The 23,055-nt window shown below is 47.8% G+C and overlaps 2 protein-coding genes across 4 annotated transcripts in view; both read left to right on the forward strand.

Annotated features, from left to right (window-relative positions):
* Positions 1 to 599: 599 nt before the first annotated feature.
* On the forward strand, positions 600 to 6,815 carry MRPS17 (mitochondrial ribosomal protein S17). 2 transcript variants are annotated; one of them, XM_009242778.3, is made up of 3 exons: positions 600 to 720; positions 1,974 to 2,113; positions 5,221 to 6,815. In XM_009242778.3, the coding sequence occupies exons 2-3, from the start codon at positions 1,991 to 1,993 to the stop codon at positions 5,488 to 5,490; spliced, it is 393 nt and encodes a 130-aa protein (XP_009241053.1). In that variant the 5' UTR covers positions 600 to 720; positions 1,974 to 1,990; the 3' UTR covers positions 5,491 to 6,815. The 2 variants fall into 2 exon arrangements, with proteins under 2 accessions (XP_009241053.1, XP_009241052.1); XM_009242777.4 differs by having other exon boundaries at positions 658 to 738.
* Positions 6,816 to 14,188: 7,373 nt separating this feature from the next.
* NIPSNAP2 (nipsnap homolog 2) overlaps positions 14,189 to 23,055 on the forward strand; it is a 34,644-nt gene continuing 25,777 nt past the window's right edge. For both annotated transcript variants that reach the window (XM_024241321.3, XM_024241322.3), the window contains exon 1: positions 14,189 to 14,356. In XM_024241321.3, coding sequence (XP_024097089.1) covers positions 14,265 to 14,356 — 92 coding nt within the window. In that variant the 5' untranslated portion in view covers positions 14,189 to 14,264. The remainder of the gene's footprint in view (positions 14,357 to 23,055) is intronic.

The following is a 23,055-nucleotide window of genomic DNA, read 5'->3' on the forward strand; positions in this document are numbered from 1 at the left end:
AGTCCAAGAGGTCAAGTTGCAGTAAGCCATGTTCACGCCGCTATTGCACTCCAGCTTGGGCAACAGAGCAAGACACTATCTTCAACAACAACAACACTAACAACAACAACAAAACAGAAACAAACAAAAAAAAAAGAGGCCGGGCGTGGTGGCTCAACCTGTAATCCCAGCACTTTGCGGGGCCAAGTCGGGCGGATCACCTGAGCTCAGGAGTTCGAGACCAGCGTGGCCAACATGGCGAAACCCCGTCTCTACTAAAAATACAAAAATTAGCTGGGCGTGGTGGCGCGTGCCTGTAATCTGTAATCCCAGCTGCTTGGGAGGCTGAGGCAGGCGAATCGCTTGAACCCGGGAGGCGGAGGTTGCAGTGAGCAAAGATTGCACCACTGCACACCAGCCTGGGCGACAGAGCGAGACTCCGTCTAAAAAAAAAAAAAAGAAAGAAAACAAAAGAATGAAAGAAAAGTCCGAAACCTCCTGCGCCACTGTCCACTAGCTGCGCGCGTTAGGAAAGCAGAGGTCACCGCCCCCCGCCCCGCCACCGCCGCGGGTCCCTTTAAGGGAGAGTGAGCGGGGTCCTGCCTTTAACTCCGCCCACAACTAAGGAGACGCAAGGCCTACGAGAGGGGCAGTGTGGGACGGAGCCAATGCGTACGGCGTGACGCCATCCCGCTGCGACCGGCTCTCCCCAAGGCAGGTGGCTGCACAGTCTTGGCGGAGGTGAGTCCCGTGGTGGAGGTGAGCACGGGCTCCGGGGTGTTGCTGCCGGGGGAGGATTTGCTGGGGACCCGAGGCACCCTCGCATGAGAGCCTTGAGAGTGAATCGCTTCGTCTGACCTCGGGGTTGTGCGGGGCGAGGGCACGAATCACCCCAACCTTTCCGAAGCCTGGTGGAATGGCTTATGAACTGATCAAAAGCAGCCCAAGTCATCCGTCGCTGGGGCGGGGAGGGGGACACCGCGGCGGCCCCGCCGAGTGCTACCTGGGCACTGAGCCTGTGGGGAGAGGCGGCCCAGCGGGGTGGAGAAAGATAAGGGACCAGTAACGACCAGCGTTTGTCCGTGGTATTGAGCGTTCTGTGGGTCAAATTCTCAAAGCACTCCTGCGAAATAGGCCCGTCCATTTTGCAGAAGGGGAACGTGAGGCTTGACGAAGTTAAAGTTACCGCTTTGTAAGCCGCTGTAAAGATGAGAGGTTGGGTAGTGGGGAACGTGTAAGCATCTCTAAAATGGTGATTCGAGCCGGGCGCGGTGGCTCACGCCTCTTAATCCCAGCACTTTGGGAGGCTGAGGCGGGCGGATCACCTGAGGTCAGGAGTTCGCGACCAGTCTGGCCAACATGGCGAAACCCCGTCTTTACTAAAAATACAAAAGTTAGCCGGGCGTGGTGGCGCGGGCCTGTAGTCCCGGCTACTTGAGAGGCTGAGGGAGAAGAATCGCCTGATCCCGGGAGGCGGAGGTTGCAGTGAGCCGAGATAGCGCCACTTCACTCCAGCCTGGGCGAAAGAACTAAACTCCATCTCAAGAAAAATAAATATGGCCGGGCGCGGTGGCTCACACCTGTAATCCTAGCACTCTGGGTGGCCGAGGCGGGCGGATCACGAGGTCAGGAGATCAAGACCATCCTGGCTAACACGGTGAAACCCCGTCTCTACTAAAAATACAAAAAAATTAGCCGGGCGTTGGGGCGGGCGCCTGTAGTCCCAGCTACTTGGGAGGCTGAGGCAGGAGAATGGCGTGAACCCTGGAAGCGGCGTTTGCAGTGAGCCCAGATCGCGCCACCGCACTCCAGCCTGTGCGACAGAGAGACTCCGTTTAAAAACAAACAAACAAACAAAAAACTTTCTGGGTGGAGGGGGGAACGAAAAAGAAAAAGAAAAAACCTGTTTCTGGACTAACTTGGACAGTTCTTGTGACAAAATTCATTTGGCATCATAACCACCAGAATATGAGACTTTGGAATTTGCTTTTCAGGTGACCAAAGCCACGTAATGTCCGTAGTTCGTTCATCCGTCCATGCTAAATGGATTGTGGGGAAGGTGATTGGGACAAAAATGCAAAAGACTGCTAAAGTGAGAGTGACCAGGCTTGTTCTGGATCCCTATTTATTAAAGGTGAGAAACATTCTTGTTTCCGGGTGGCTTTGGTAAATCACCACCATGTCCTGGGTCGTGAGCAAAAAAACATTTCTCTCTCAGTAAAGATGTCTTGTCTTTCATCTGCTTTGAGCCAGGCATTCTGGTCTGTGGGTATAATACAGTTCACACATTCCAAGAAAACAGAGTTAATGTCAATCCACTCTAACTGCTGTAGTCATTCTGTATGCAAAGTACTGGCCGGATGAGGTGGCTCACACCTGTAATCCCAGCACTTTGGGAGGCCGAGGCAGTTAGATCACCTGAGATCAAGAGTTCGAGACCAGCCTGGCCAACATGATGAAACCCCATCTCTACTAAAAATACAAAAATTAGCTGGATATGGTGGTGCGCACCTGTAATCCTAGCTACTCTGGAGGCTGAGGCAGGAGAATCGCTTGAAGCCGGGAGGTGGAGTTTGCATTGAGCCACAATTGTACCATTGCACTCCATCCTGGACAAGAGCAAAACTCCGCCTTTTAAAAAAAAAAAAAAAGTACTGTGGGAGCAGAGAGCAGGGCATCTCATTCTTTCCTCTATGGGTGCTGTAGGAGAGCAACCTTGATTAAGGGACATTTTAGCTGAATCTCAAAACGGATTTTATCCAGCCAGGCACAGTGGCTCACGCCTATAATCCCAGCACTTTGGGAGGCTGAGGCAGGCAGATCACCTGAGGTCAGGAGTTCGAGACCAGCCTGGCAGCCTGGCCAACATGGCAAAACCCTGTCTCTACTAAAAATACAAAAAATGGCCAGACGTGGTGCCAGATGCCTGTAATCCCAGCTACTCAGGAGGCTGAGGCAGGAAAATCATTTGAACTTGGGAGGCAGAGGTTGCAGTGAGCTGAGATCATGCTATTGCACTCCAGCCTAGATGACAAGAGCGAAACTCCATCTCAAAAAAGGAAAAATATTTCATCCAGAGGACTGAGTTGGGGGAAGTCATTTCAGCTATGATGAGTGGTTTGTGGAAGTTCATTTAGCCATGATAGGGCATGACATTCTACAGGAACATACAGTGGTTTGGCAACATTGAGCCTAGAACTTAGCATTTTGTAGGCATTCTTAAATGAATGACAAGGACAGTTGAGCTAGACTATGAAGGGTCTTTTGTGTTTTAGATTTCATCCTTTTTTTTTCTTGAGACCGGGTCTCGGTCTGTCACCCAGGCTGGTGTTCAGTGGTGCCATCTCAGCTCACTGCAGCCTCCCTGGTTCAATCAATTCTTATGCATTAGCTTCCCGAGTAGCTAGATTTCATCCTCTAAGCCAGCAGTCCTCAACCTTTTTGGCACCAGGGACCAGTTTCATGGAAGACAATTTTTCTACAGAGGCGGAGTGGGGGGAGGATGAAACTGTTCCACTTCAGATCATCAGGCGTTAGTTAGATTCTTATAAGGAGCATACAGCCTAGACCCCTCCCATGCACAATTCACAATAGGGTTGTGCTCCTATGGGAATCTAATGCCGCTGCTGATCTGACAGGAGGTGGAGCACAGGCGGTAATACTCATGCTGGCTCAATGCCGCTCACCTCCTGCTGTGCGGCCCTGTTCCTAACAGGCCACTGAATGGTATCAGTCTGCTGCCCTGGGGGTTGGGGATCCCTGCTTGAACACAAAGACAGACTTGGAAACACGGGTAGGGATGAAGACTGGAGGTAAGGGAATGGGCAAAGAGGCTGCTGCAAAAGTCTAGGATGGAAATAAGGACCTGAACTAAAGTTGATGTAGTGAGGATGGAGTGGAAAAAATATTTCAGGAAGAAAGGACAGAGTCATTGATTTGTTTGCTGTGCCCAGGGGACGGATAGGTGCCAAGGATGGTTTCACATCCAAAGTTCAGCACACAGGTGGGTAGCAATGCTGTTCATTATCAAGGATTAGAAACAGGAGCAAGCTAAAGAGTGACTGCATGATCCTTGACCTTTGGGAGACCTTAGTTTGAATACTGACTCTTGTTTACCAGCTACACACATGGCTTAACCTCCCTGAACTTGTTTTTCTCATATGTAAAATGGGAATACCTGCTGCAGCAGGGTTGTTATAAAGAATAGGTGATTCTAGGCTGGGCGCGGTGGCTCATGCCTGTAATCCCAGCACTTTGGGAGGCCGAGGCAGGTGGATCACCTGATGTCAGGAGTTCGGGACCAGCCTGGCCAACATGGTGAAACCCCATCTCTACTAAAAAAAATACAAAAAATTAGCCGGGCATAGTGGCAGGCACCTGTAATTCCAGCTACTTGGGAGGCTGAGGCAGGAGAATCTCATGAATCTGGGAGGCGGAGGTTGCAGTGAGCCAAGATCGTGCCATTGCACTCCAGCCTGGGCAACAAGAGTGAAACTCTGTCAATCAATCAACCAGTATAATAGGTGATTCTACTTACCATTTGTAGTTTATTTGCAATACTTTGAGCCAGGCATAGAGCTAAGTGCTTGATGTATATTATAATGTTGAATTGTCCTGATAACTTTAGAAGTACAGGTACTAGAGCCTCATCTTATCGTGGAAAACACTGAGCTTGGAGTAGTTAAGTGACTCACAGCTAGTGGTGAGGGTAGCATGCTTTTAGGCTAGAGGGAAGGCTCCAGTGGGAAGGAAGAATGTAAACAGTATAGGAAGAGATGGTAACTGATAGAGCAAGGGTACTGAAGGGAATGGCCTGGAGAGCTTGGGGAGAAGATCAACTCTGGAAACGTCATCCTGTTTTCTAAAAAGTAAGCAGCTAATTTTGTAGGGTTTGTTTTTGAGACAGGATATCTGTCACCCAGGCTGGAGTACAGTGGCATGATTCTAGCTCACTGCATCCTCAAACTCCTGGGCTCAAGCCATCCTCCTGTCTCAACCTCCTAGGTGGCTAGGGCTAGAGGCATGTCACCATGCCTGGCAATTTTTTTGTTGTTGTTGTTGTTAGAGAAGGGGTCTCACTATATCACTCAGGCTCTAATTTTTGTACTAGAAGCCTCCTTAAGTATCTTATATTTTCCTAAGTCCTGGTTTGTTTTCCGTGCATTACTTTTTCATATTACATATTGCATTACCAGGTCACAGATGGGAACTACTGATCTGCTTCTCTCCCTTTCTCAACAGTATTTTAATAAGCGGAAAACCTACTTTGCTCATGATGCCCTTCAGCAGTGCACAGTTGGGGATATTGTGCTTCTCAGAGCTTTACCTGTTCCACGAGCAAAGCATGTGAAACATGAACTGGCCGAGATCGTTTTCAAAGTTGGAAAAGTCATAGATCCAGTGACAGGAAAGCCCTGTGCAGGAACTACCTACCTGGAGAGTCCACTGAGTTCGGAAACCACCCAGCTAAGCAAAAATTTGGAAGAACTCAATATCTCTTCAGCACAGTGAAGCGGGAGTGGAAGAAGGATCTAAAGGGAAAAACTGACATGTTTATGTTATGGAAAAAGAAATTTTTCTAAATTTCATTGCAAACTGTGTCCAGTTTCTCTGTAGTGTTTATGAAATAGCTAAAAGCAAATGAAGTAAAGGGCATACTATGGTTTTTCATAAAGGTTTATGGTCATGTTTCAAATTTTCATCATTTCAGTGAACATACTTCCACGTTACACTAAGTGTGCCTAGCAGTCTGTTGCATTTTGTAAGCTTACTGTTTTTTTGTTTTGTTTTGTTTTGTTTTGTTTTCTTGAGATGGAGTCTCGCTCTGTCACCCAGGCTGGAGTGCAGTGGTGCGATCTTGGCTCACTGCAAGCTCCGCCTCCCAGGTTCACGCCATTCTCCTGCCTCAGCCTGCCGAGTAGCTCAGACTACAGGCGCCTGCCTGCCACCATGCCCAGCTAATTTTTTTTTTTTTTTTTTTGTATTTTTAGTAGAGACGGGGTTTCACCGTGTTAGCCAGGATGGTCTTGATCTCCTGACCTCGTGATCCGCCTGCCTCAGCCTCTCAAAGTGCTGGGATTACAGGCGTGAGCCACTGTGCTTGGCAAGCTTACTGTTTTAGAAGGTTTTATTTTTGTTTTTTGAGACAGGGTCTTGCTTTGTTGCCCGTGCTGGAGTGCAGTGGTATGATCTTGGCTCACTGCAGCTTCGACCTCCCTGGCTCCAGCATCTTTCCACCCCAGGCTTCTGAGTAGCTGGGAACACAGGAGCATACCACTACATTTGGCTGATTTTTTTGTAAATTTTGTAGAGACAGGCTCTCCCTGTGTTGCCCAGGCTGGTCTCGGACTCCTGGGAGCAATCTGTCCATCTTGGCCTAACAAAGTGCTGGGATTACAGGCCTGAGCCACTGTGCCCAGCTGGTTTCCTTTTTTTTCATTCAAAGGAATTTTGAATTTATCTTAGAACCTTTATTTAGCTGGAGTTTCGCTCTTGTTGCCCAGGCTGGAGTGCAATGGCATGATCTCGGCCCACCACAACCTCCGCCTCCCAGGTTCAAGTGATTGTGCTTCAGCCTCCCGAGTAGCTAGGATTACAGACATGTGCCACAACGCCCGGCTAATTTTGTATTTTTAGTAGAGTTGGGGTTTCTCCATGTTTGTCAGGCTAGTCTTGAACTCCGGACCTCGGGTGATCCGCCTGCCTGGGCCTCTCAAAGTGCTTGGATTACAGGCATGAGCCACTGCATGTAATGACCAGCCACTGGTCAGAATTCTTTCAATCAAGCTGTGTTAGTAAGAATATTGATGTGTGGAAAATAAATGTTTACAATTCTGTGTCACTTATCTTACATCCTAGGCTAGATTAAATAGGTGTAAGTTCCTAAAATCTAACACATTAAGTTGTAGGACTTCTCCCACATGCATTTGAGATGGAGAGTGAATTTTGTTGCTATTCATTAATATACCACGATAATTTAGATTTTGACTTAAGGAAGCATTGAGCAGTATATTTCTGTTTTCTGGCCCCTAGAAAGAGAATAGGGGAATATTTCTTTTCTTTTTTTTCTTTTTTTTTTTTTTTTGAGATGGAATCTCCCTCTGTTGCCCAGGTTGGAGTGCAGTGGCACAATCTTGGCTCACTGCAACCTCCACCTCCTGGGTTCAAGCAATTCTGCCTCAGCCTCCTCGAGTAGCTGGTACTACAGGAGTACACCACCATGCCCAGCTAATTTTTTTTGTATTTTTAGTAGAGCTGAGATTTCACCATGTTGGCCAGGCTGGTCTCGAACGCTTGATCTCAGGTGATCTGCCTGCCTCAGCCTCCCAAAGTGCTGGGATTACAGGCATGAGCCACTGTGACTGGCCAAAAGGGGAATATTTCAATCTTAGCTGATACATGTTTATATGTTTGTTTGTTTTGAGATGGAGTCTCGCTCTGTTGCCCAGGCTGGAGCACAATGGTGTGATCTCGGCTCACTGCAACCTCTGCCTCCTGGGTTCAAGTGATTCTTCTGCCTCAGCCTCCCAAATAGCTGGGATTACAGCCGCCTGCCACCATGCCCAGCTAATTTTTTTAAATTTTATTATTATTTTTTGTATTTTTAGTAGAGACGGAGTTTCACCATGTTGGACAGGCTGGTCTTGAACTCCTGACCTCAAGTGATCCTGTCTGCCTCAGCCTGCCAAAGTACTGGGATTACAGCCTTGAGCCACCGGGCCCAGCCTTGATACATGTATTGTGTAAGCACAGGGTTTCCAGGATGATCACAGGCCTGGCCCACCTCAGGGATCAATCTAGTTAGGGAGGTATGCACAGGTGCCTCCATGGCAAACAGGATATGGGTGAGGGTGAATTGAAGGTCACTTCTCAGGAGAGATGAGATGGTGCTAGAAGTAAGCATTGAAGCAAGAGTCTCCAGGACAGTAGATGATGGGGTGGAAAGGGCATTTGAGGCAGAGGAAAGGGAATGTAAAATGCACAAAGTGAATGAAAGTATAACCAGGGCTTCTGGAAGCAGATGAGGATTGCTGCAACATTTTCAGCAGTGGTGGAACTTAGAAATAGGTGAAAGTAACTATAAGTGATACTGGCTGAATGTTTTAAAGAGTGATACAATTGCATTTGCATTTTAATAAAAGTGATTACATGATTGTAGAGAACAGACTGGAAGGGGACATGTTAGATAGAGGTGGGGAGACCACAGTTCAAAGACTGGTCCTAAAACCCAAACTGAGTTGTGCAGGGAAGGACTGAGTAACAGCAGTGAGGGACTGAATAACAGGTTCCAAGGTAGAACTGGTGCCAGGGTAGGTGAATGAAAGGGAAGCACCTTAGACTGTCCAGGTTTCCGGCAGGTGGGGCTGTGGGACTGCTCAGCCTGGAAGGGTACACAAAAGTATCAGGCATCTCCCACAAAAAAGAATGAGTTTGGCTGGGCGCAGTGGCTCATGCCTGTAGTCCCAGCACTTTGGCAGGCCAAGGTGAGCAGATCATAAGGTCAGGAGTTTGAGACCAGCCTGACCAACATGGTGAAATCCTGTCTCTACTAAAAATACAAAAATTAGCCGGGCGTGATGGCAGATGCCTGTAATCCTAGCTACTCTGGAGGCTGAGGCAGGAGAATCGCTTGAACCTGGGAGGTGGAAGTTGCAGTGAGCATTGCACTCCAGCCTGGGCAACAAGAGTGAAACTCCGTCTCAAAAAAAATAAAAAATAAGGCCAGGCATGGTGGCTTACGCCTGTAATCCCAGCACTTTGGGAGGCCGAGGTGGGCAGATCATGAGGTCAGGAATTTGAGACCAGCCTGGCCAAAATGGTGAAACCCCATCTTTACTAAAAATACAAAACTTAGCCAGGTATGAGGGCACGCGCCTGTAATCCCAGCTACTCAGGAGACTGAGGCAGGAGAATCGCTTGAACCTGGGAGGCAGAGGTTGCAGTGAGCCAAGATCAACCTGCTGCACTCCATCCTGGGCAACAGAGCGAGACTGTCTCAAAAAAAAAAGAAAAAAAAGTCAAATCAGTGATAGTAAGAATACACTTGAGAAGTTCTCTAAGAATGTAGAGGAAAAGGATAAAGGAATGAAAGTAATGAGAATGATAGTTCTGTGAGACTCAATTTTAAAACTCCAATATAAATATAATACATTTTTCAGAATAGAGTAGAACAAAAACAACAAACTAATGAAAAAAAGAAATAGAAAACATTTTTTCTTGACCTTTAGAAAAATCATGTTCTATAAAAAGAGATCCTCACACAGGCATATCCTGGCAAAATATGTATTGAAATGCTGGAAAACTAAACCATTCCAGGATCTGAGAAAAGTACTTAGAACTGAATGAAAATCAGACTGACCCTGGCTTTTTCTCTGTGATAGAAAGTTCAAGAAAACACCAGAATACCATCTACACAGTTGAGGGGAAGGGTTAGAAACCCAAGGAGTAACCAGAGATTTTGAAAACACACTTGTGTAGCCTGACATCTGTGAAAATAACAAGCTTGGCTGTTTTTGCTTTGAGAGTGCATATCACTAATAAGCAGCTTAAAAAAAAAGATCACCTTAGTTCAACCGTTGTGGAAGACAGGGTGGCGATTCCTCAAGAATCTAGAACCAGAAATGCCATTTGACCCAGCAATCGCATTACTAGGTATATACTCAAAGGATTATAAATCATTCTACTATAAAGACACCTGCACACATATGTTTATTGCAGCGCTACTTACAATAGCAAAGACTTGGAAGCAACCCATATGCCCATCAATGATAGACTGGATAAAGAAAATGTGGCACATATACACCATGGAATACTATGCAGCCATTAAAAAGAATGAGTTCATGTCCTTTACAGGGACATGGATGAAGCTGGAAGCCATCATTCTCAGCAAACTAACACAGGAACAGAAAACCAACACCACATGTTCTCACTCATAAGTGGGAGTTGAACAATGAGAACACATGGACACAGGGCGGGGAACATCACACACCGGGACCTGTCGGGGGGTTGGGGGCAAGGGAAGGGAGACCATTAGGACAAATACCTAATGCGTGCGGGGCTTAAAACCTAGATGATGGGTTGATAGGTGCAGCAAACCACCATGGCATATGTATACCTATGTAACAAACCTGCATGTTCTACACATGTATCCCAGACATTAAAATTTAAAAAAAAATTAAAAATAAAGCATCAGACATCTCCAAGTGGTGCTCCTAGCATATGGTGACACATGTGTCACCAGCTCTGGGATGGAGTCCAAGCCATCTCTAAAATATTTTAAAGGTTTAAATATTTAAACATTTATAAATAAGCATCATTTATAAATATGTTAAAATATAAATGATGCTTAAGTACCAATGAAGTATTAAAGTATAAATATAAAATTAAAAGCATGTGAAAATATAAATAGTACCTAAGTACCATCAAAGGATTAAAATATAAATGATGATGGCCAGGCATGGTGGCTCATGCCTGTAATCCCAGCACTTTGGGAGGCCGAGGCAGGCGGATCATGAGATCAGGAGTTGGAGACCAGCCTGACCAACATGGTGAAACCCTGTTTCTACTAAAAATACAAAAGTTAGCCGGGGTGTGGTGGTGCACGCATGTAATCCCAGCTACTCAGGAGACTGAGGCAGGAGAATCGCTTGAACCTGGGAGGCGGAGGTTGCAGTCAGCCGAGATCGTGCCACTGCACTCCAGTCTGGGTGACAGAGTGAGACTCCGTCTCAAAAAAATAAAAATTAGAATAAAATAAAATATAAATGATGTATAAGCACCATTGAAGTATTAAAATATGAATGATACCTAAGTACCATTGAAGCATTAAAATATAAATGATACCTAAGTATCATTCAAGTATTAAAATAGAAATGATACTTAAGTACCATCGAAGAATTAAAATATAAATTATACCTAAGTACCATTGAAATGTTAACATATAAGTGATACTTGTTTATATTTTAATACATACTTTTTCCTGAGAGTCTTTGTATAAAACTTATGCTCCAGGAAGACTTGCTATATTTATTCTATGGCTTCAAATATCTGAAGCCACACAGCTGTGAAATCAGAGTACCCTCTTTTTCGCCAGTAAAAAGTCCTGAGTGAATGGAACTCCACAACAAAATGATAGTGGAGAAAAGCAATGCAGGCTAAGAAGGCTAATACTAAACACAAAAGCAAGGTCAGCAAAGAAGTGTCTAGCTACAGTTTATATTTCAGAATAAATTTAAAAGCAGGTGTCTCATGAAACAGAGCTGAGAAATTGGAGGCATTTGTGACAGTCACAGGAGCTCATCCACCCTTAAAGAGGCCTGGCCTCCTGCTCTGTAGGGCTGGGCCAAGTCCTTGATACCCTAGAGAGAGAGCTCACTTCTGCCTCTCTTTGGAGTGTGAGAAACACACTCACCCATTCAAACCCAAAGAATGGACTTAGAGGCATGAAGAACAGTGAAAGTGAGACTTTTTTTTTTTTTGAGACTCCGTCTCGATCTGTCACTGAGGCTGGAGTAAAACAGTGCGATCTCAGCTCATTGCAATCTCCACCTCCCAGGTTCAAGTGATTTTCCTGCCTCAGCCTCCCGAGTAGTTAGGATTACAAGCACGCGCCACCACACCCGGCTAATTTTTGTATTTTTAGTAGAGATGGGGTTTCACCATGTTGGCCAGGCTGGTCTTGAACTCCTGACCTCAGGTGATCCACCCGCCTCAGCCCCCCAAAATGCTGGGATTATAGACATGCGCCACCACACCCAAACAAAAGTGAGACTTTTTAGTAACGGTTTTGCAAGATCGGATGTGTGATGGGCAGGCACACCCAGTGCAGTTTCAACAATTTATTCCCTAGAGCACAGGTCCCTCCCCCCGTTCCTCAAAGGCTGAGTAATATGGGGTTGCAGTCTTCCTGGACATCACCTAAGTTTCATTATCCCCTTACTAGGTTACATCTTGTCCTCTTCCCTACTTGAAGTTTCGATTTTCCAATGGCAAAGTTTTCTTTCCTTTTGTGGATTAGACACCCCCGCCACTTTTCTTCCTCCCCTCTGACTTCTGTGAGTTTTATCACTCTTCCCATCTGTACCATGCATCTTGTCACATCCACAAGGGAGCTGCCCAGACTTGTCCGTCTGTTTTCTGAAAATGGACCACTTAAAAAGTACTTCTTACAGGGTTCTCCACAGCTTTACTAAGCATACACTAGTTGAGGCCAGGAGGTCCTCAGCCACACAGCCTCTGGCCTCCTATCCTTGTGTCCCTTGGCCTCCATCCCACTGGCCTCCAAGGGACAGGTGCCTTTCCCTGCTCTGGGGCAAAGCCCTCCTCCATCCACAGGGTCCATCTCTGTCCTCCCTGGTGGCTCCTTGCCATATTAACGTGTTGAAATTCTACCCCAGTCAGAAAACTGCACCACTTGAGCCCTGATGCTCCCTTGGCCCCCAAGATTACCAGCTTCAGGGAACCTCCCAGTTTTTGTCCACCTTATGACCTGCAAGCAACCCAGTCCTGAGGGCACTTTCCTCCCTACCTCTGCAGCTCCACACTGGCCTAGAAATGCTCCCTTTGGTGGCCAGAGCCCCTACTCCTCCCAGGTTCTCCCCCACCCCCAGGGTCCAGCTTCCTTCCTCCTGCCCTCGCCTTGGTTGCAGTTTTCATGGTTATATTTGTGGCTTTTTTCTTTTTTTCTTTGAGATGGAGTCTCACTCTGTTGCCCAGGCTGGAGTGCAGTGGCACGATCTCGGCTCACTGCACCCTCCACCTCCCAGCTTCAAGCGATTCTCCCACTTCAGCTTCTTGAGTAGCTGGGATTACAGGCACCCAACATCATGCCTGCCTAATTTTTGTATTTTTGTAGAGATGGGATTTCACTGTGTTGGCCAGGCTGGTCTCGAACTCCTGACCTCAGGTGATCCACCCGCCTCAGCCACCCAAAGTGCTGGGATTACAGACGTGAGCCACCGCGCCCGGCTACATTTGTGGCTTTTTTAAATCTTCCTAGAGGACACATTTTTCCCTCTACAGCGCCAGCCACCCAGATCCACGCCTTTGCTTAAGTTATTTCCTCAGCCAGGGATACCCTCCCTTCTTCCCCTGGGACTGATATGTCCTGCCAGCTCCTTGGAGAACTTTCTCCCCGTCTATGCTCTAATTCACAGCCACCCCCGGTTACATGCTCTCTTTCCGTGCCTCTATCGCGTCTCATGAACCTGTCTATCTTGACACTTAGCACACTCGGTCCAATCATCATTGTACATTCTGTCCCCACTAGACCCAGACGGCCTTGAGGGTAGGTACCAAGGACTCCCCATGGCCAGTGCCCACTGGTGCTGAAATGAATGGGAACGATGCAGTCCCAAGACCTCAAGAGAACCTTCCCAGTCCTTTCTCCTTAAGTGTGTGTGTGTGTGTGTGTGTGTGTGGTGTTTTTTAATTTTTTCCTCACTTTCTTTCTTTTCTTTTCCTTTCTTTCTTTCTCTTTCTTTCCCCTCCCTCCCTCCTTTCTTTCTCCTTCCTTCCTCTCTCTCCCTCCTTCTTTTTTGCAACAGGATGTCGTGTGTTTGCCCAGGCTGGAGTGCAGTGGCACGATCATAGTTCACTACAGCCTCCACCTACTGAACTCAAGCGATCCTTCTGCCTCAGTCTCCAGTGTAGCTGGCACCACAGACGTGCTCCTCCATGCCCGGCTAATTTAAAAATTTTTTTGCAGAGTGAGGGCTCGCTATGTTGCCCAGGTTGGTCTCGAACTCCTGGCCTCAAGAGATCCTCCGGCCTCAGCCTCCCAAAGTGCTGGGATGACAGGCGTGAGCTATTGCGTCTGGCCCCAGAATGCACTTGTTAAAGCGTTGTGGGACTTTTTGAAATGACAATATATTCATATACTACACAATTTAAGACATTGGCGGGGTGGGGTGGGGGGAACCCCACTGCCACTGCCCCGCCCCAGGCCCTGGATTCCCCTAGGCACAGTGTTACTGTTTCCTTGTGGGGTTTTCCCTGATCATTGAAACTATGCTCTTGTCCCTTCTGCACCCGCGCTTCTGGGCACCGAGCTCCTCCCGCTGAAGTGATCGGCTTGCACTGACTGCGCTTGGGCTTCGCGCTTTCCTGCAGCGGCCTGGCCTTGGCGCCTGGACGCCCCGCCCAACCCCGCGGCCGCGCGCCCTGCTCCCCCTGGCGGCCGCGCCCCGCACTGCAGTGGCCGCGTTGGGGCCCGGCCGGGGGAGGGGTCGCGCGGCGGCGGCGTCAGCGGCGGCGCCCGGGCGGTGGGAGCCGAGGCGCCGAGCAAGATGGCGGTGCGAGTGCTCCGCGCCCGCGGAGCGGCCTGGGCCGGCGGCCTCCTGCGGCGGGCGGCCCCCTGCAGCCTTCTGCCCAGGCTCCGGTGAGCAGCGCCGCCCTTTCCGGGAGCGGCCGGGGAGGGGCCGCCGCGTGGCGGAGGGCGCGGGGTTTCCCGGCGCCGGTCTCCGCCCCGGCCCTGTCCCCTGCGCGGGTGGCCGCCCCGTCTCGGGGCGGTGGGGCCGGAGCTGGGGCGGGGTCGGGGCGTCCTCGGGCTCAAGGTCACGGCGGGGACGGGCCGCCCTGCGGCTCCACCCTCGCCCGGGAAGGCGCCCGAGGCTCGGCCCGGAGGCCACGTCCTCCCCGCGGCGCTGGCCCGGCCTGCAGGGCCCTGACCGGCGCAACCCGGGGCCGGGGACAGGGACAGCGCGCGCCTGAGGCCGCAGGCCCCGGACGCCGTCTGCTGGGTGCTCGCCGGAGGCTGTTCCAAGCCTGAGTGGCTGCGTCTGCCGAGGACGTTGGTGACCCTGGCCTCTGAGGTGCTGTGAGTGGGGAATAAAAGCGTAAAGCATTGTTCCGGGCCAGCTCTCCGCGGAGGGTGGGGGAAGTTAGAGCTTGGAGGAGGTCAAATCAGTTACGTCTTTGAGTTGAAATTTAAAGCCGGCCGTGGATCTAAAAGTACTTAGAGTTATCAGCACTAAGTTCAGGCGTGGGGCTCCTTGTTTAAACTTTCTTTTTCTAACTTCAGTGGATTGGACGTTTGGTTGTCCAAATTCATCACCTTAACATTTGCATGTGCTATTTTCCACATTCAAACAGCAAAGCCTATCCTGATTTACCCAGAGTTGCTTTCTCGTATTCATTGCTTTGGGTAGTTTAAATTACCAAAGGAACTGTGTGTTAAACTCGCCGTGGACCAGGGAGGTTTCAGTAACATGGTTTATTATTATTATTGTTGTTGTTGTTGTTGTTTATTTATTTTTTTGAGACGGAGTTTTGCTCTTGTTGCCTTGGCTGAAGTGGAACGGCACGATCTTGTCTCACTGCAACCTCCGCCTCCCGGGTTCAAGTAATTCTCCTGCCTCAGCCTCCCAAGTACCTGGGATTACAGGCATGCACCACCACACCCGGCTAATTTTTGTATTTTTAGTAGAGACACCATGTTGGTCAGGCTGGTCTCGAACTTCTGACCTCAGGTGATCCACCAGCCGCGGCCTCCCAAAGTGCTGGGATTACAGTCGTGAGTCACCATGCGCGGCCTGATCTTTTTAAAAAGATGAGTCTGACTTGGGAGAGGGGGCAGAATTAAGGGTAGTGGCCAGCTGAGTGGACGCTGGCACTGAGAGTTGACAGTTTGCTGAGAGCTGTTCTGCCAAAATATGAGTGCCTACCACATGCCAGGAGCTGTTCACTGTTGAGAGACATCAGTGAATAAGGCGTCCAAGGCCATCTGGAGCTTACCAGTAATTCAGGAGGGCTGGGGAAGAAGAATTCAGAGCAGTTTAGGACCTGGTAAAGTTTATGAAGGCTGTGTGCTATTCAAGTGGAAAAGCAAATAGACAGTTGGCAGTATGACTCCTCAAAGGAGGTGTCTGGGTTACAGGTAACATTTAGGAGTTGTCAGCATATAGGAATGCTAAATGTTAATAGACACATGGATTTCATTATACTGTTTTGTATTTGATTTACATTTTTCATAATAAAGGCTGGACGCGGTGACTCACACTTGTCATCCCTGCACTTTGGGAGGTTGAGGCAGGAGGATTGCTTGAGCCCAGGAGTTTGAGACCAGCCTGGGCAACATAGCGGAACTCCGTCCCTAATAATAAATAAGTACATAAATAAAAATTTGCATAATGAAACTTTTTTGAAACCATAGGAAGCCAGGTGCAGTGGCTCAGGCTGTAATCCCAGCACTTTGGGAGGCCGAGCTGGGCTGATCGCTTGAGCTTAGGAGTTCGAGACCATCCCAGGCAACATGACAAAACACATCTCTACAAAAAATACAAAAATTAGCCCGGCATGGTGGCACACGCCGGTAGTCGCAGGTACTTGGTAGGCTGAGGTGGGAGTATGGCTTGAACCTGGGAGGTGGAGGTTGCAGTGAGCCAAGATCATGCCACTGCATTCCAGCCTAGGTGACAGAGCCAGACCCTGTCTCCAAAATAAAACAAAAACAAACAACAAAAAACCATAGGAATGTGTGAGATTGCTTGAGGCGAGAGTGTGGAGAGAAAAGGGGCTGCAAAGCAAGCCCTGGGACGTGCAGCGTATATAGGCTGAATGTAGGAGGGGGAGCTGGCAAGGTCATTGTTATGTGACAGTGACCAGGAGGAGGGAGGGAGTGCCATATGCTGCCAAAGGGTTAGGTAAAATGACAGAAGAAAACAGGATTTGCCAACAGGGGTGTTGTGAGTGACCTTGCCGAATCAGTTTCAGCAAGGAAGAAGGGTGTCCTTCCGGGAGCCTCATCCCTGCCTGTACATTAGCCAGCGTATTTCACTTAGCGCTGCTCAGCAGCAAGCTTGGAATTCCCAGCCGCTTCCTAGACATTGCATGAGTTTCTCACAGGTGCTCAAAACACTGCTGTACCCAGGATTTAACTCCTCTTCCTTCTACGAAGCCTGCTTCTCTTGGGTTCTTTTTCTCCAGTCATGAAACATTTTCCATGTGGTGGCCCAGGCCAGACACCAGACGGTCTTCCCCAAGCCCATCCCTCTTTTTTCCCCCGATCTGTCATTTACCAAATCTGTCAGTTCTGCCTCTAGTATGTCTTGAATCCACCCTCTCCATCTTCACTGCCCTAGCTCAACCCTCAGCAATACTCGTCTGGATTCCTACGAAGAGTGTAGGCTCGAACCTGTTAGTGAAGGGGACGACTATAAGAATTTTTTTTTTTTCCTTGGAGATAGTCTTGCCCTGTTCAGCGTGGACAACATGGTGAAACCCTGTCTCTACTAAAACTACAAAATTTAGCCGGGTGTGGTGGTGCAGGGCTGTAGTCCCAGCTATACAGGTGGCTGAAGCAAGATAATTGCTTGAGCCCAGGAGGTGGAGGCTGAAGTGGGCCGAAATCGCGCCACTGCCCTCCAGCTGACATGAAAGAACAAGGCCCTGTCTGAAAAAAAAAAGAGAAAAAAGAAATTAAAAAGCAAATATATGTAGAGAAAAACTTTTAATGGTAAAATGTTCATTTTTAAAATCTAGATGCAGGGCGGAAAAGTCTTCATTGTCATGTTTAAACTCCTCTGGGTTTGAAGTTTCTGGAAATGAAAGGTGTGGGAACAGGTCTCTGGAGCAGCAGTGTGGAAGACAGGGGTACTGGGGCTGGACGGAGTGTGGTGGTGGGGAGGGGAGTCAGGGAGCTGCTGCTTTAAGGCAGGACTCTTCTTGGCATGGGTCTGTCAACCTCCTCTCTCCCCCGGGCCTGTGCTTCCAAATGCTGGTGCTATTTGCACACTTGTGGCTTTGGCGGTCACTGGTTCTGCTTAGAATCTCCCTTCCATGGGTATCCACCTGACCATCTGCTCCTCTTCTTTCCCGTCTTCCACTCAACAGGTACTTCGTTAGAGCTGGTCCCCAGGCTGCCCTTACCCCTGCCACAACAGCTACCTACTACCTTGTGTCACTGTTGAAGAGCTTGTCCCTGTTTGAGTTGTGATCGTGTTTGTCTGTCTGCCCTAACCAGCAAACTGAGCTCCTGTGAAGTCAGGGCCAGGTTCATCTGTGCATCGTCAGTGGCTGACAGGTGCAGCGCACAGTCTGTATGTAAATAACAATGATCATATTGCCAGGCTCAGTGGCTCACGCCTATAATCCCAGAACTTTGGGAGGCCGAGGCGGGCATATCACGAGGTCAGGAGATCGAGACCATCCTGGCTAACACGGTGAAACCCTGTCTCTACTAAAAATACAAAAAAATTAGCCAGGCGTGGTGGCAGGCGCCTGTGGTCCCAGCTACTCAGAAGGCTGAGGCAGGAGAATGGCATGAACCCAGGAGGTGGAACTTGCAGTGAGCCGAGATTGCGCCACTGCACTCCAGCCTGGGCAACAGAGCGAGACTCTGTCTCAAAAAAAAAAAAAAAAACAATGATCATATGAATGAAGGGCAGCAGGCTCCTGCTGCCTCATCCTGTGGTCTCAGCCTTAAGTGCTTTCTCTTCTTCAGTTTCCTCTTCCCCGCCTGATCAGCACCCACGAGCTTCTTTTGAATGCACTGCTTTCTCTTCATCCCCACTGCCATCTTAACCCCACACCATCTAGTGAGTATTTATTGAGTGCCTTCTGCATACCTGGTGCTTCTGGGCATGGCAGCCAGGGCGCCCAGGAAGCATGTTCCTGGCCTTTGTTGCTGCAGCCGTATACCACGCTCCTGCCAGGCTGCTTTTGACACTTAGATTTTTTTTTTTTTTTTTTGAGATGGAGTCTTGCACTCTCAACCAGGCTGGAGAGCAGTGGCGTGATCTTGGCTCACTGCAACCTCCGCCTCCCAGGTTCAAGTGGTTCTCCTGCCTCAGCCTCCCGAGTAGCTGGGACTACAGGCGTCCACCACCACACCTGGCCTTTTTTTTTTGTATTTTTTAGTAGAGACAGGGTTTGGCCATGTTGCCCAGGCTGGTCTTGAATTCCTGACCTCAGATGATCCACCCACCTCAGCCTCTCAAAGTGCTGGGATTACAAGCATGAGGCACTGCGCTCGTCCGACACTTACATTTTTTTTGAAAACTTGACAGCATCTCACCCTACACAGGATAAAGTCGTCCTCACCTCGCCCTCCAGTTGTATCTCACGGTCCTCCCACATGCCCTTCTGCCTTGCTAAACAACTTGCCATTCCAGACATTCCATGCCATTCAATGCCATTCAGTGTCATGACTCCATGTCCCTGTACATGTTGTTCCCATTGACTGGAATTAGCACCTGCCTTGTCCACCTGTCTTGCTTGCCCTCCAAAACAGAGCCAGAATGCCCCTACTGGAGTCCCTCCTGCGCCTCCCAGGCCAAGCTGATGGTGGGTTCACTTGAGCTCCTGCAGTGTATGTCTAAGTTTACAGCATCTGTGGCCACTCTGGCTGTTTACCGATAGGTTTTTCCTGTGAGACCGAACAGGCTTGGCATCTGCTTTATCTTTGTATCCATAGAGCCCGGCATAGAATGCTGACTCGATTTCAAGTCTAGTGTTTTGTATAGTGCACCCTTCCTTATCCTCTGGAAAGTGCCCCGTACCATCTTAACAATTGTCACTGTCAGTTAAGAACCCAGGCCCAAGCCAGATCTTATCATTTGGGCAGCCATTGGCATAGCTGCGACTTGAATGACTAGATGGGCTGGGCATATTAGGCAGCTTTGGTCACCTGACACTCAAAGATTTCAGTTTGACGGTTGGGGGTGGTACTGGGCCAGCTTGTTTTTCATTTGTCAAGACGATTGCTGCCCAAGTTCACAAGCAAATGCCACTCAGAGGTTCTTTTGTGTATGCTGTGTTGATTTATTCTCACCCCCTGCTCTGCATTTTTCGATTACTAGCATTTTCACATCCCTTACCTCATTGTACCCACCCAAAGGGGAATCCCTTTGGTATTATTATTTGTTTGTTTGTTTGTTTTAGAGGCAGGGTCTTGCTCTGTTGCCCAGGCTGGAGTACAGTGCATGATCATAGCTCACTACAGCATTGAACTTGTGGGCTCAAGCGATCCTCCTGCCTCAGGTTCCTGAGTAGCTAGGACCATAGGCACGAGCCACCATGCCCAGCTACTCAATTTTTTTTTTGTAGAGACAGGGTCTTCCTATGCTGCCCAGGCTGACTTTGGTGTTACTGAAATATGAAATAAATGCTCAGTTGGGGAGATTTCTATTTCAAAGGCATCCTTTATTAGTGAAAATATTGTCTATAAATATACATAATACATGTTTGCCTCTGTATTTCTGGAAGGATATACTTAAAACTATTAGTAGTCATTGCTTTAGTATTTATTTTAAATGAAACTCCCTAGTCAGTATTTTTAGAAACTTATTATTATATCCCTTTCTTAATTGTTCATAATTGTTATTCCTAAGCTTTTACGATTTATTTAACAAAAAAAATTGTAGACACAATTTCTGTTTAATGAACTTAAAATCTAAAATAAACACAGGAATTGGCTGGGCACAGTGGCTCACACCTGTAATTCCAGCATTTTGGGAGGCTGAGGCAGGTGGATCACCTGAGGTCAGGGGTTCAAGACCAGCCTGGCCAACATGGCGAAAACCCACCTCTACTAAAAATACAAAAATTAGATGGGTGTGGTGGTGGGCGCTGGTAGTCCCAACTGCTTAGGAGGCTGAGGCAGGAGAATCGCTTGAACCCAGGAGGCGGAGGTTGCAGTGAGCTGAGATTGTGCCATTATTGCCCTCCAGCCTGGGCAACAGAGCAAGACTCTGTCTCAAAAAAAAAAAAGAACACACAGAAATTACATAATTACATAGTCCCATAAACAAATCTTAAAACTTTCTCCTTTGTGTATCACTAATTTTATATGGTTGCCTTAAAGTAATGGGTAAGTTTCTTTTTTCTTTTTCTTTTTTCTTTTTTTTTTTTTTTTTTTGAGACAGAGTTTCGCTCTTGTTGCCCAGGCTGGAGTGTACCGGCGTGATCTCCGCTCACCACACCCTCCACCTCCCGGGTTCAAGCGATTCTCCTGCCTCAGCCTCCTGAGTAGCTGGGATTACAGGCATGCGCCACCACGCCTGGCTAATTTTATATTTTTAGTAGAGACAGGGTTTCTCTATGTTGGTCAATCTAGTCTCCCGACCTCAGGTGATCCGCCCGCCTCCTTGGCCTCCCAAAGTGCTGGGATTACAGGCATTAGCCACTGTGCCCAGCCCATGATATTATTAAACAGATATCCCTAAATGTAGTGTGTGTAAAACACTTCAAACTAATTGACAAAATGTGCTTTCATTTTTATTGGAATATGGCTGGGTGTGGTGGTTCACGCCTATAACCCCAGGTCTTTAGGAAGCTGAGGCAGGCAGATCACTTGAGCTCAGAAGTTCAAGACCAACCTGGGCAGCATGGTAAAACCCTGTCTCTACAATAAAATACAAAAATTAGTTGGATGTGCTGCTGGGCACCTGTAGTCCCAGCTACTTGGGAGGGGTTGAGACAGGAGGATAGCTTGAACCTGGGAGGTCGAGGCTACAGTGAGCCAAGATCACGCCACTGCACTCCAGCCTGGGTGACAAAGTGAGACCCTGTCTCAAAGAAAAAAAAAATACAGAAGAGAAAAGCACAATATAGACATTATACGGAGAAAGCTGTGTGTCTTTCCCCTCTATCCCTTTAAACCATTCTCTCTGGGAAACCACCATTAATGCTTTCTTAATTTTTAGGAATTTTAATATGTAGTAAACACAAATTGGAAGCATCTTCAACTTACATCTGCAAATGCCACTTAATATTATATGTTTTTATCTTACGCACTTTCAAGAAAAATTGCGTTTACTGGTATTGTTATTTTGCTTGTTTAAAGTGAGTTTGCTTCTTTTTAATCTTTGAAGGATGTGAAAAAGTGCTTTTATGTTTCTTTATAATTATTTATAGAGCACGTTTTATTTTTAATTTATTTTATTTTATTATTATTATTATTATTTTTTGAGGTTGAGTCTTGCTATGTTGCCCAGGGTGGAGTGCAGTGGCACGACTTGGCTCACTGCAATCTGCACCTGCTGGGTTCAAGCGATTCTCCTCCTTCAGCCTCCTGAATAGCTGGGATCACAGGCGTGTGCCACCACACCCAGCTGTTTTTTTTTTTTTTTTTTTTTTGTAGTGTTAGTAGAGACAAGGTTTCACCATGTTGGCCAGGCTGGTCTTGAACTCCTGACCTCAGGTGATCCGCCTGCCTCGGCCTCCCAGAAAGCTGGGATTTACAACCGTGAGCCACCACTCCTGGCCAACATATTTGTATTTTTTATATTTGTAAGTTCACATCATTCAAAAATCTTTGTATCTGGTTTCTACCTATTTGAGACAATATCCTATGAATTGGTTTTTAAATTAAAAGAACATCATATTGGGGAGAAGATTGCTCTGTAATGTTTGTTCAAGAAAGCAGCAAACTAGGCTGGGCGCGGCAGCTCACGCCTGCAATCTCAGCACTCTGGGAGGCTGAGGCTGGCGGATCACTTAAGGCCAGGAATTCGAGACCAACCTGGCCAACATGACAAAACCCTGTCTCTACTAAAAATACAAAGATTAGTCGGATGTGGTGGCATGCACCTGTAGTCCCAGATGCTCAGGAGGCTGAGGTGGGAGAATTGCTGGAACCTGGGAGGCAGAGGTTGCAGTGAGCTGAGATTGCACTACTGCACTCCAGCAAGTGCAGTGAGACCCTGCCTCAAAAATAAATAAATAAAGCAGCAAAATGATTTTTTAAGCAAAAAAAAAAAAAAAAGAAAAAGGCTGCCAGTATCATGTGAAATTTAGAGTCCTACTTCTAAAATACCGTTGCAGCATAAGAATAGGAATTTGTATTATTATAGTATGAAATCCGTATGTTCATTTCATGAAGTACTGGGGAATTTGCTCTCATGAGAGTTTTTCTTGTCCCTTGTTTAAATTCCTGGTCCCTCTTTTTAATACCTGGAGTTGCTCTCTCTTTTCCTCTTAATGTTTACCTGGTGGTGTCTGGGTGCTTAAGCAAGTCTACCAAGCAGATTAGAAATACTATTGTAGAAGGCTGGGCGCGGTGGCTTACGCCTGTAATCCCAGCACTTTTGGAGGCTGAGGCAGGTGGATCATGAGGTCAGGAGATCGAGACCATCCTGG

The sequence above is a fragment of the Pongo abelii genome, chromosome 6 (assembly GCF_028885655.2).
Source record: "Pongo abelii isolate AG06213 chromosome 6, NHGRI_mPonAbe1-v2.0_pri, whole genome shotgun sequence".
Taxonomy (NCBI): domain Eukaryota; kingdom Metazoa; phylum Chordata; class Mammalia; order Primates; family Hominidae; genus Pongo; species Pongo abelii.

Bases quoted from the DNA above. Each gene is read 5' to 3' on its own strand.
- MRPS17 (XM_009242778.3), top strand. From the start codon at position 1,991: ATGTCCGTAGTTCGTTCATCCGTCCATGCTAAATGGATTGTGGGGAAG. The intron at 2,114-5,220 runs GTGAGAAACATT...CTTTCTCAACAG, and splicing joins TGGATCCCTATTTATTAAAG to TATTTTAATAAGCGGAAAAC.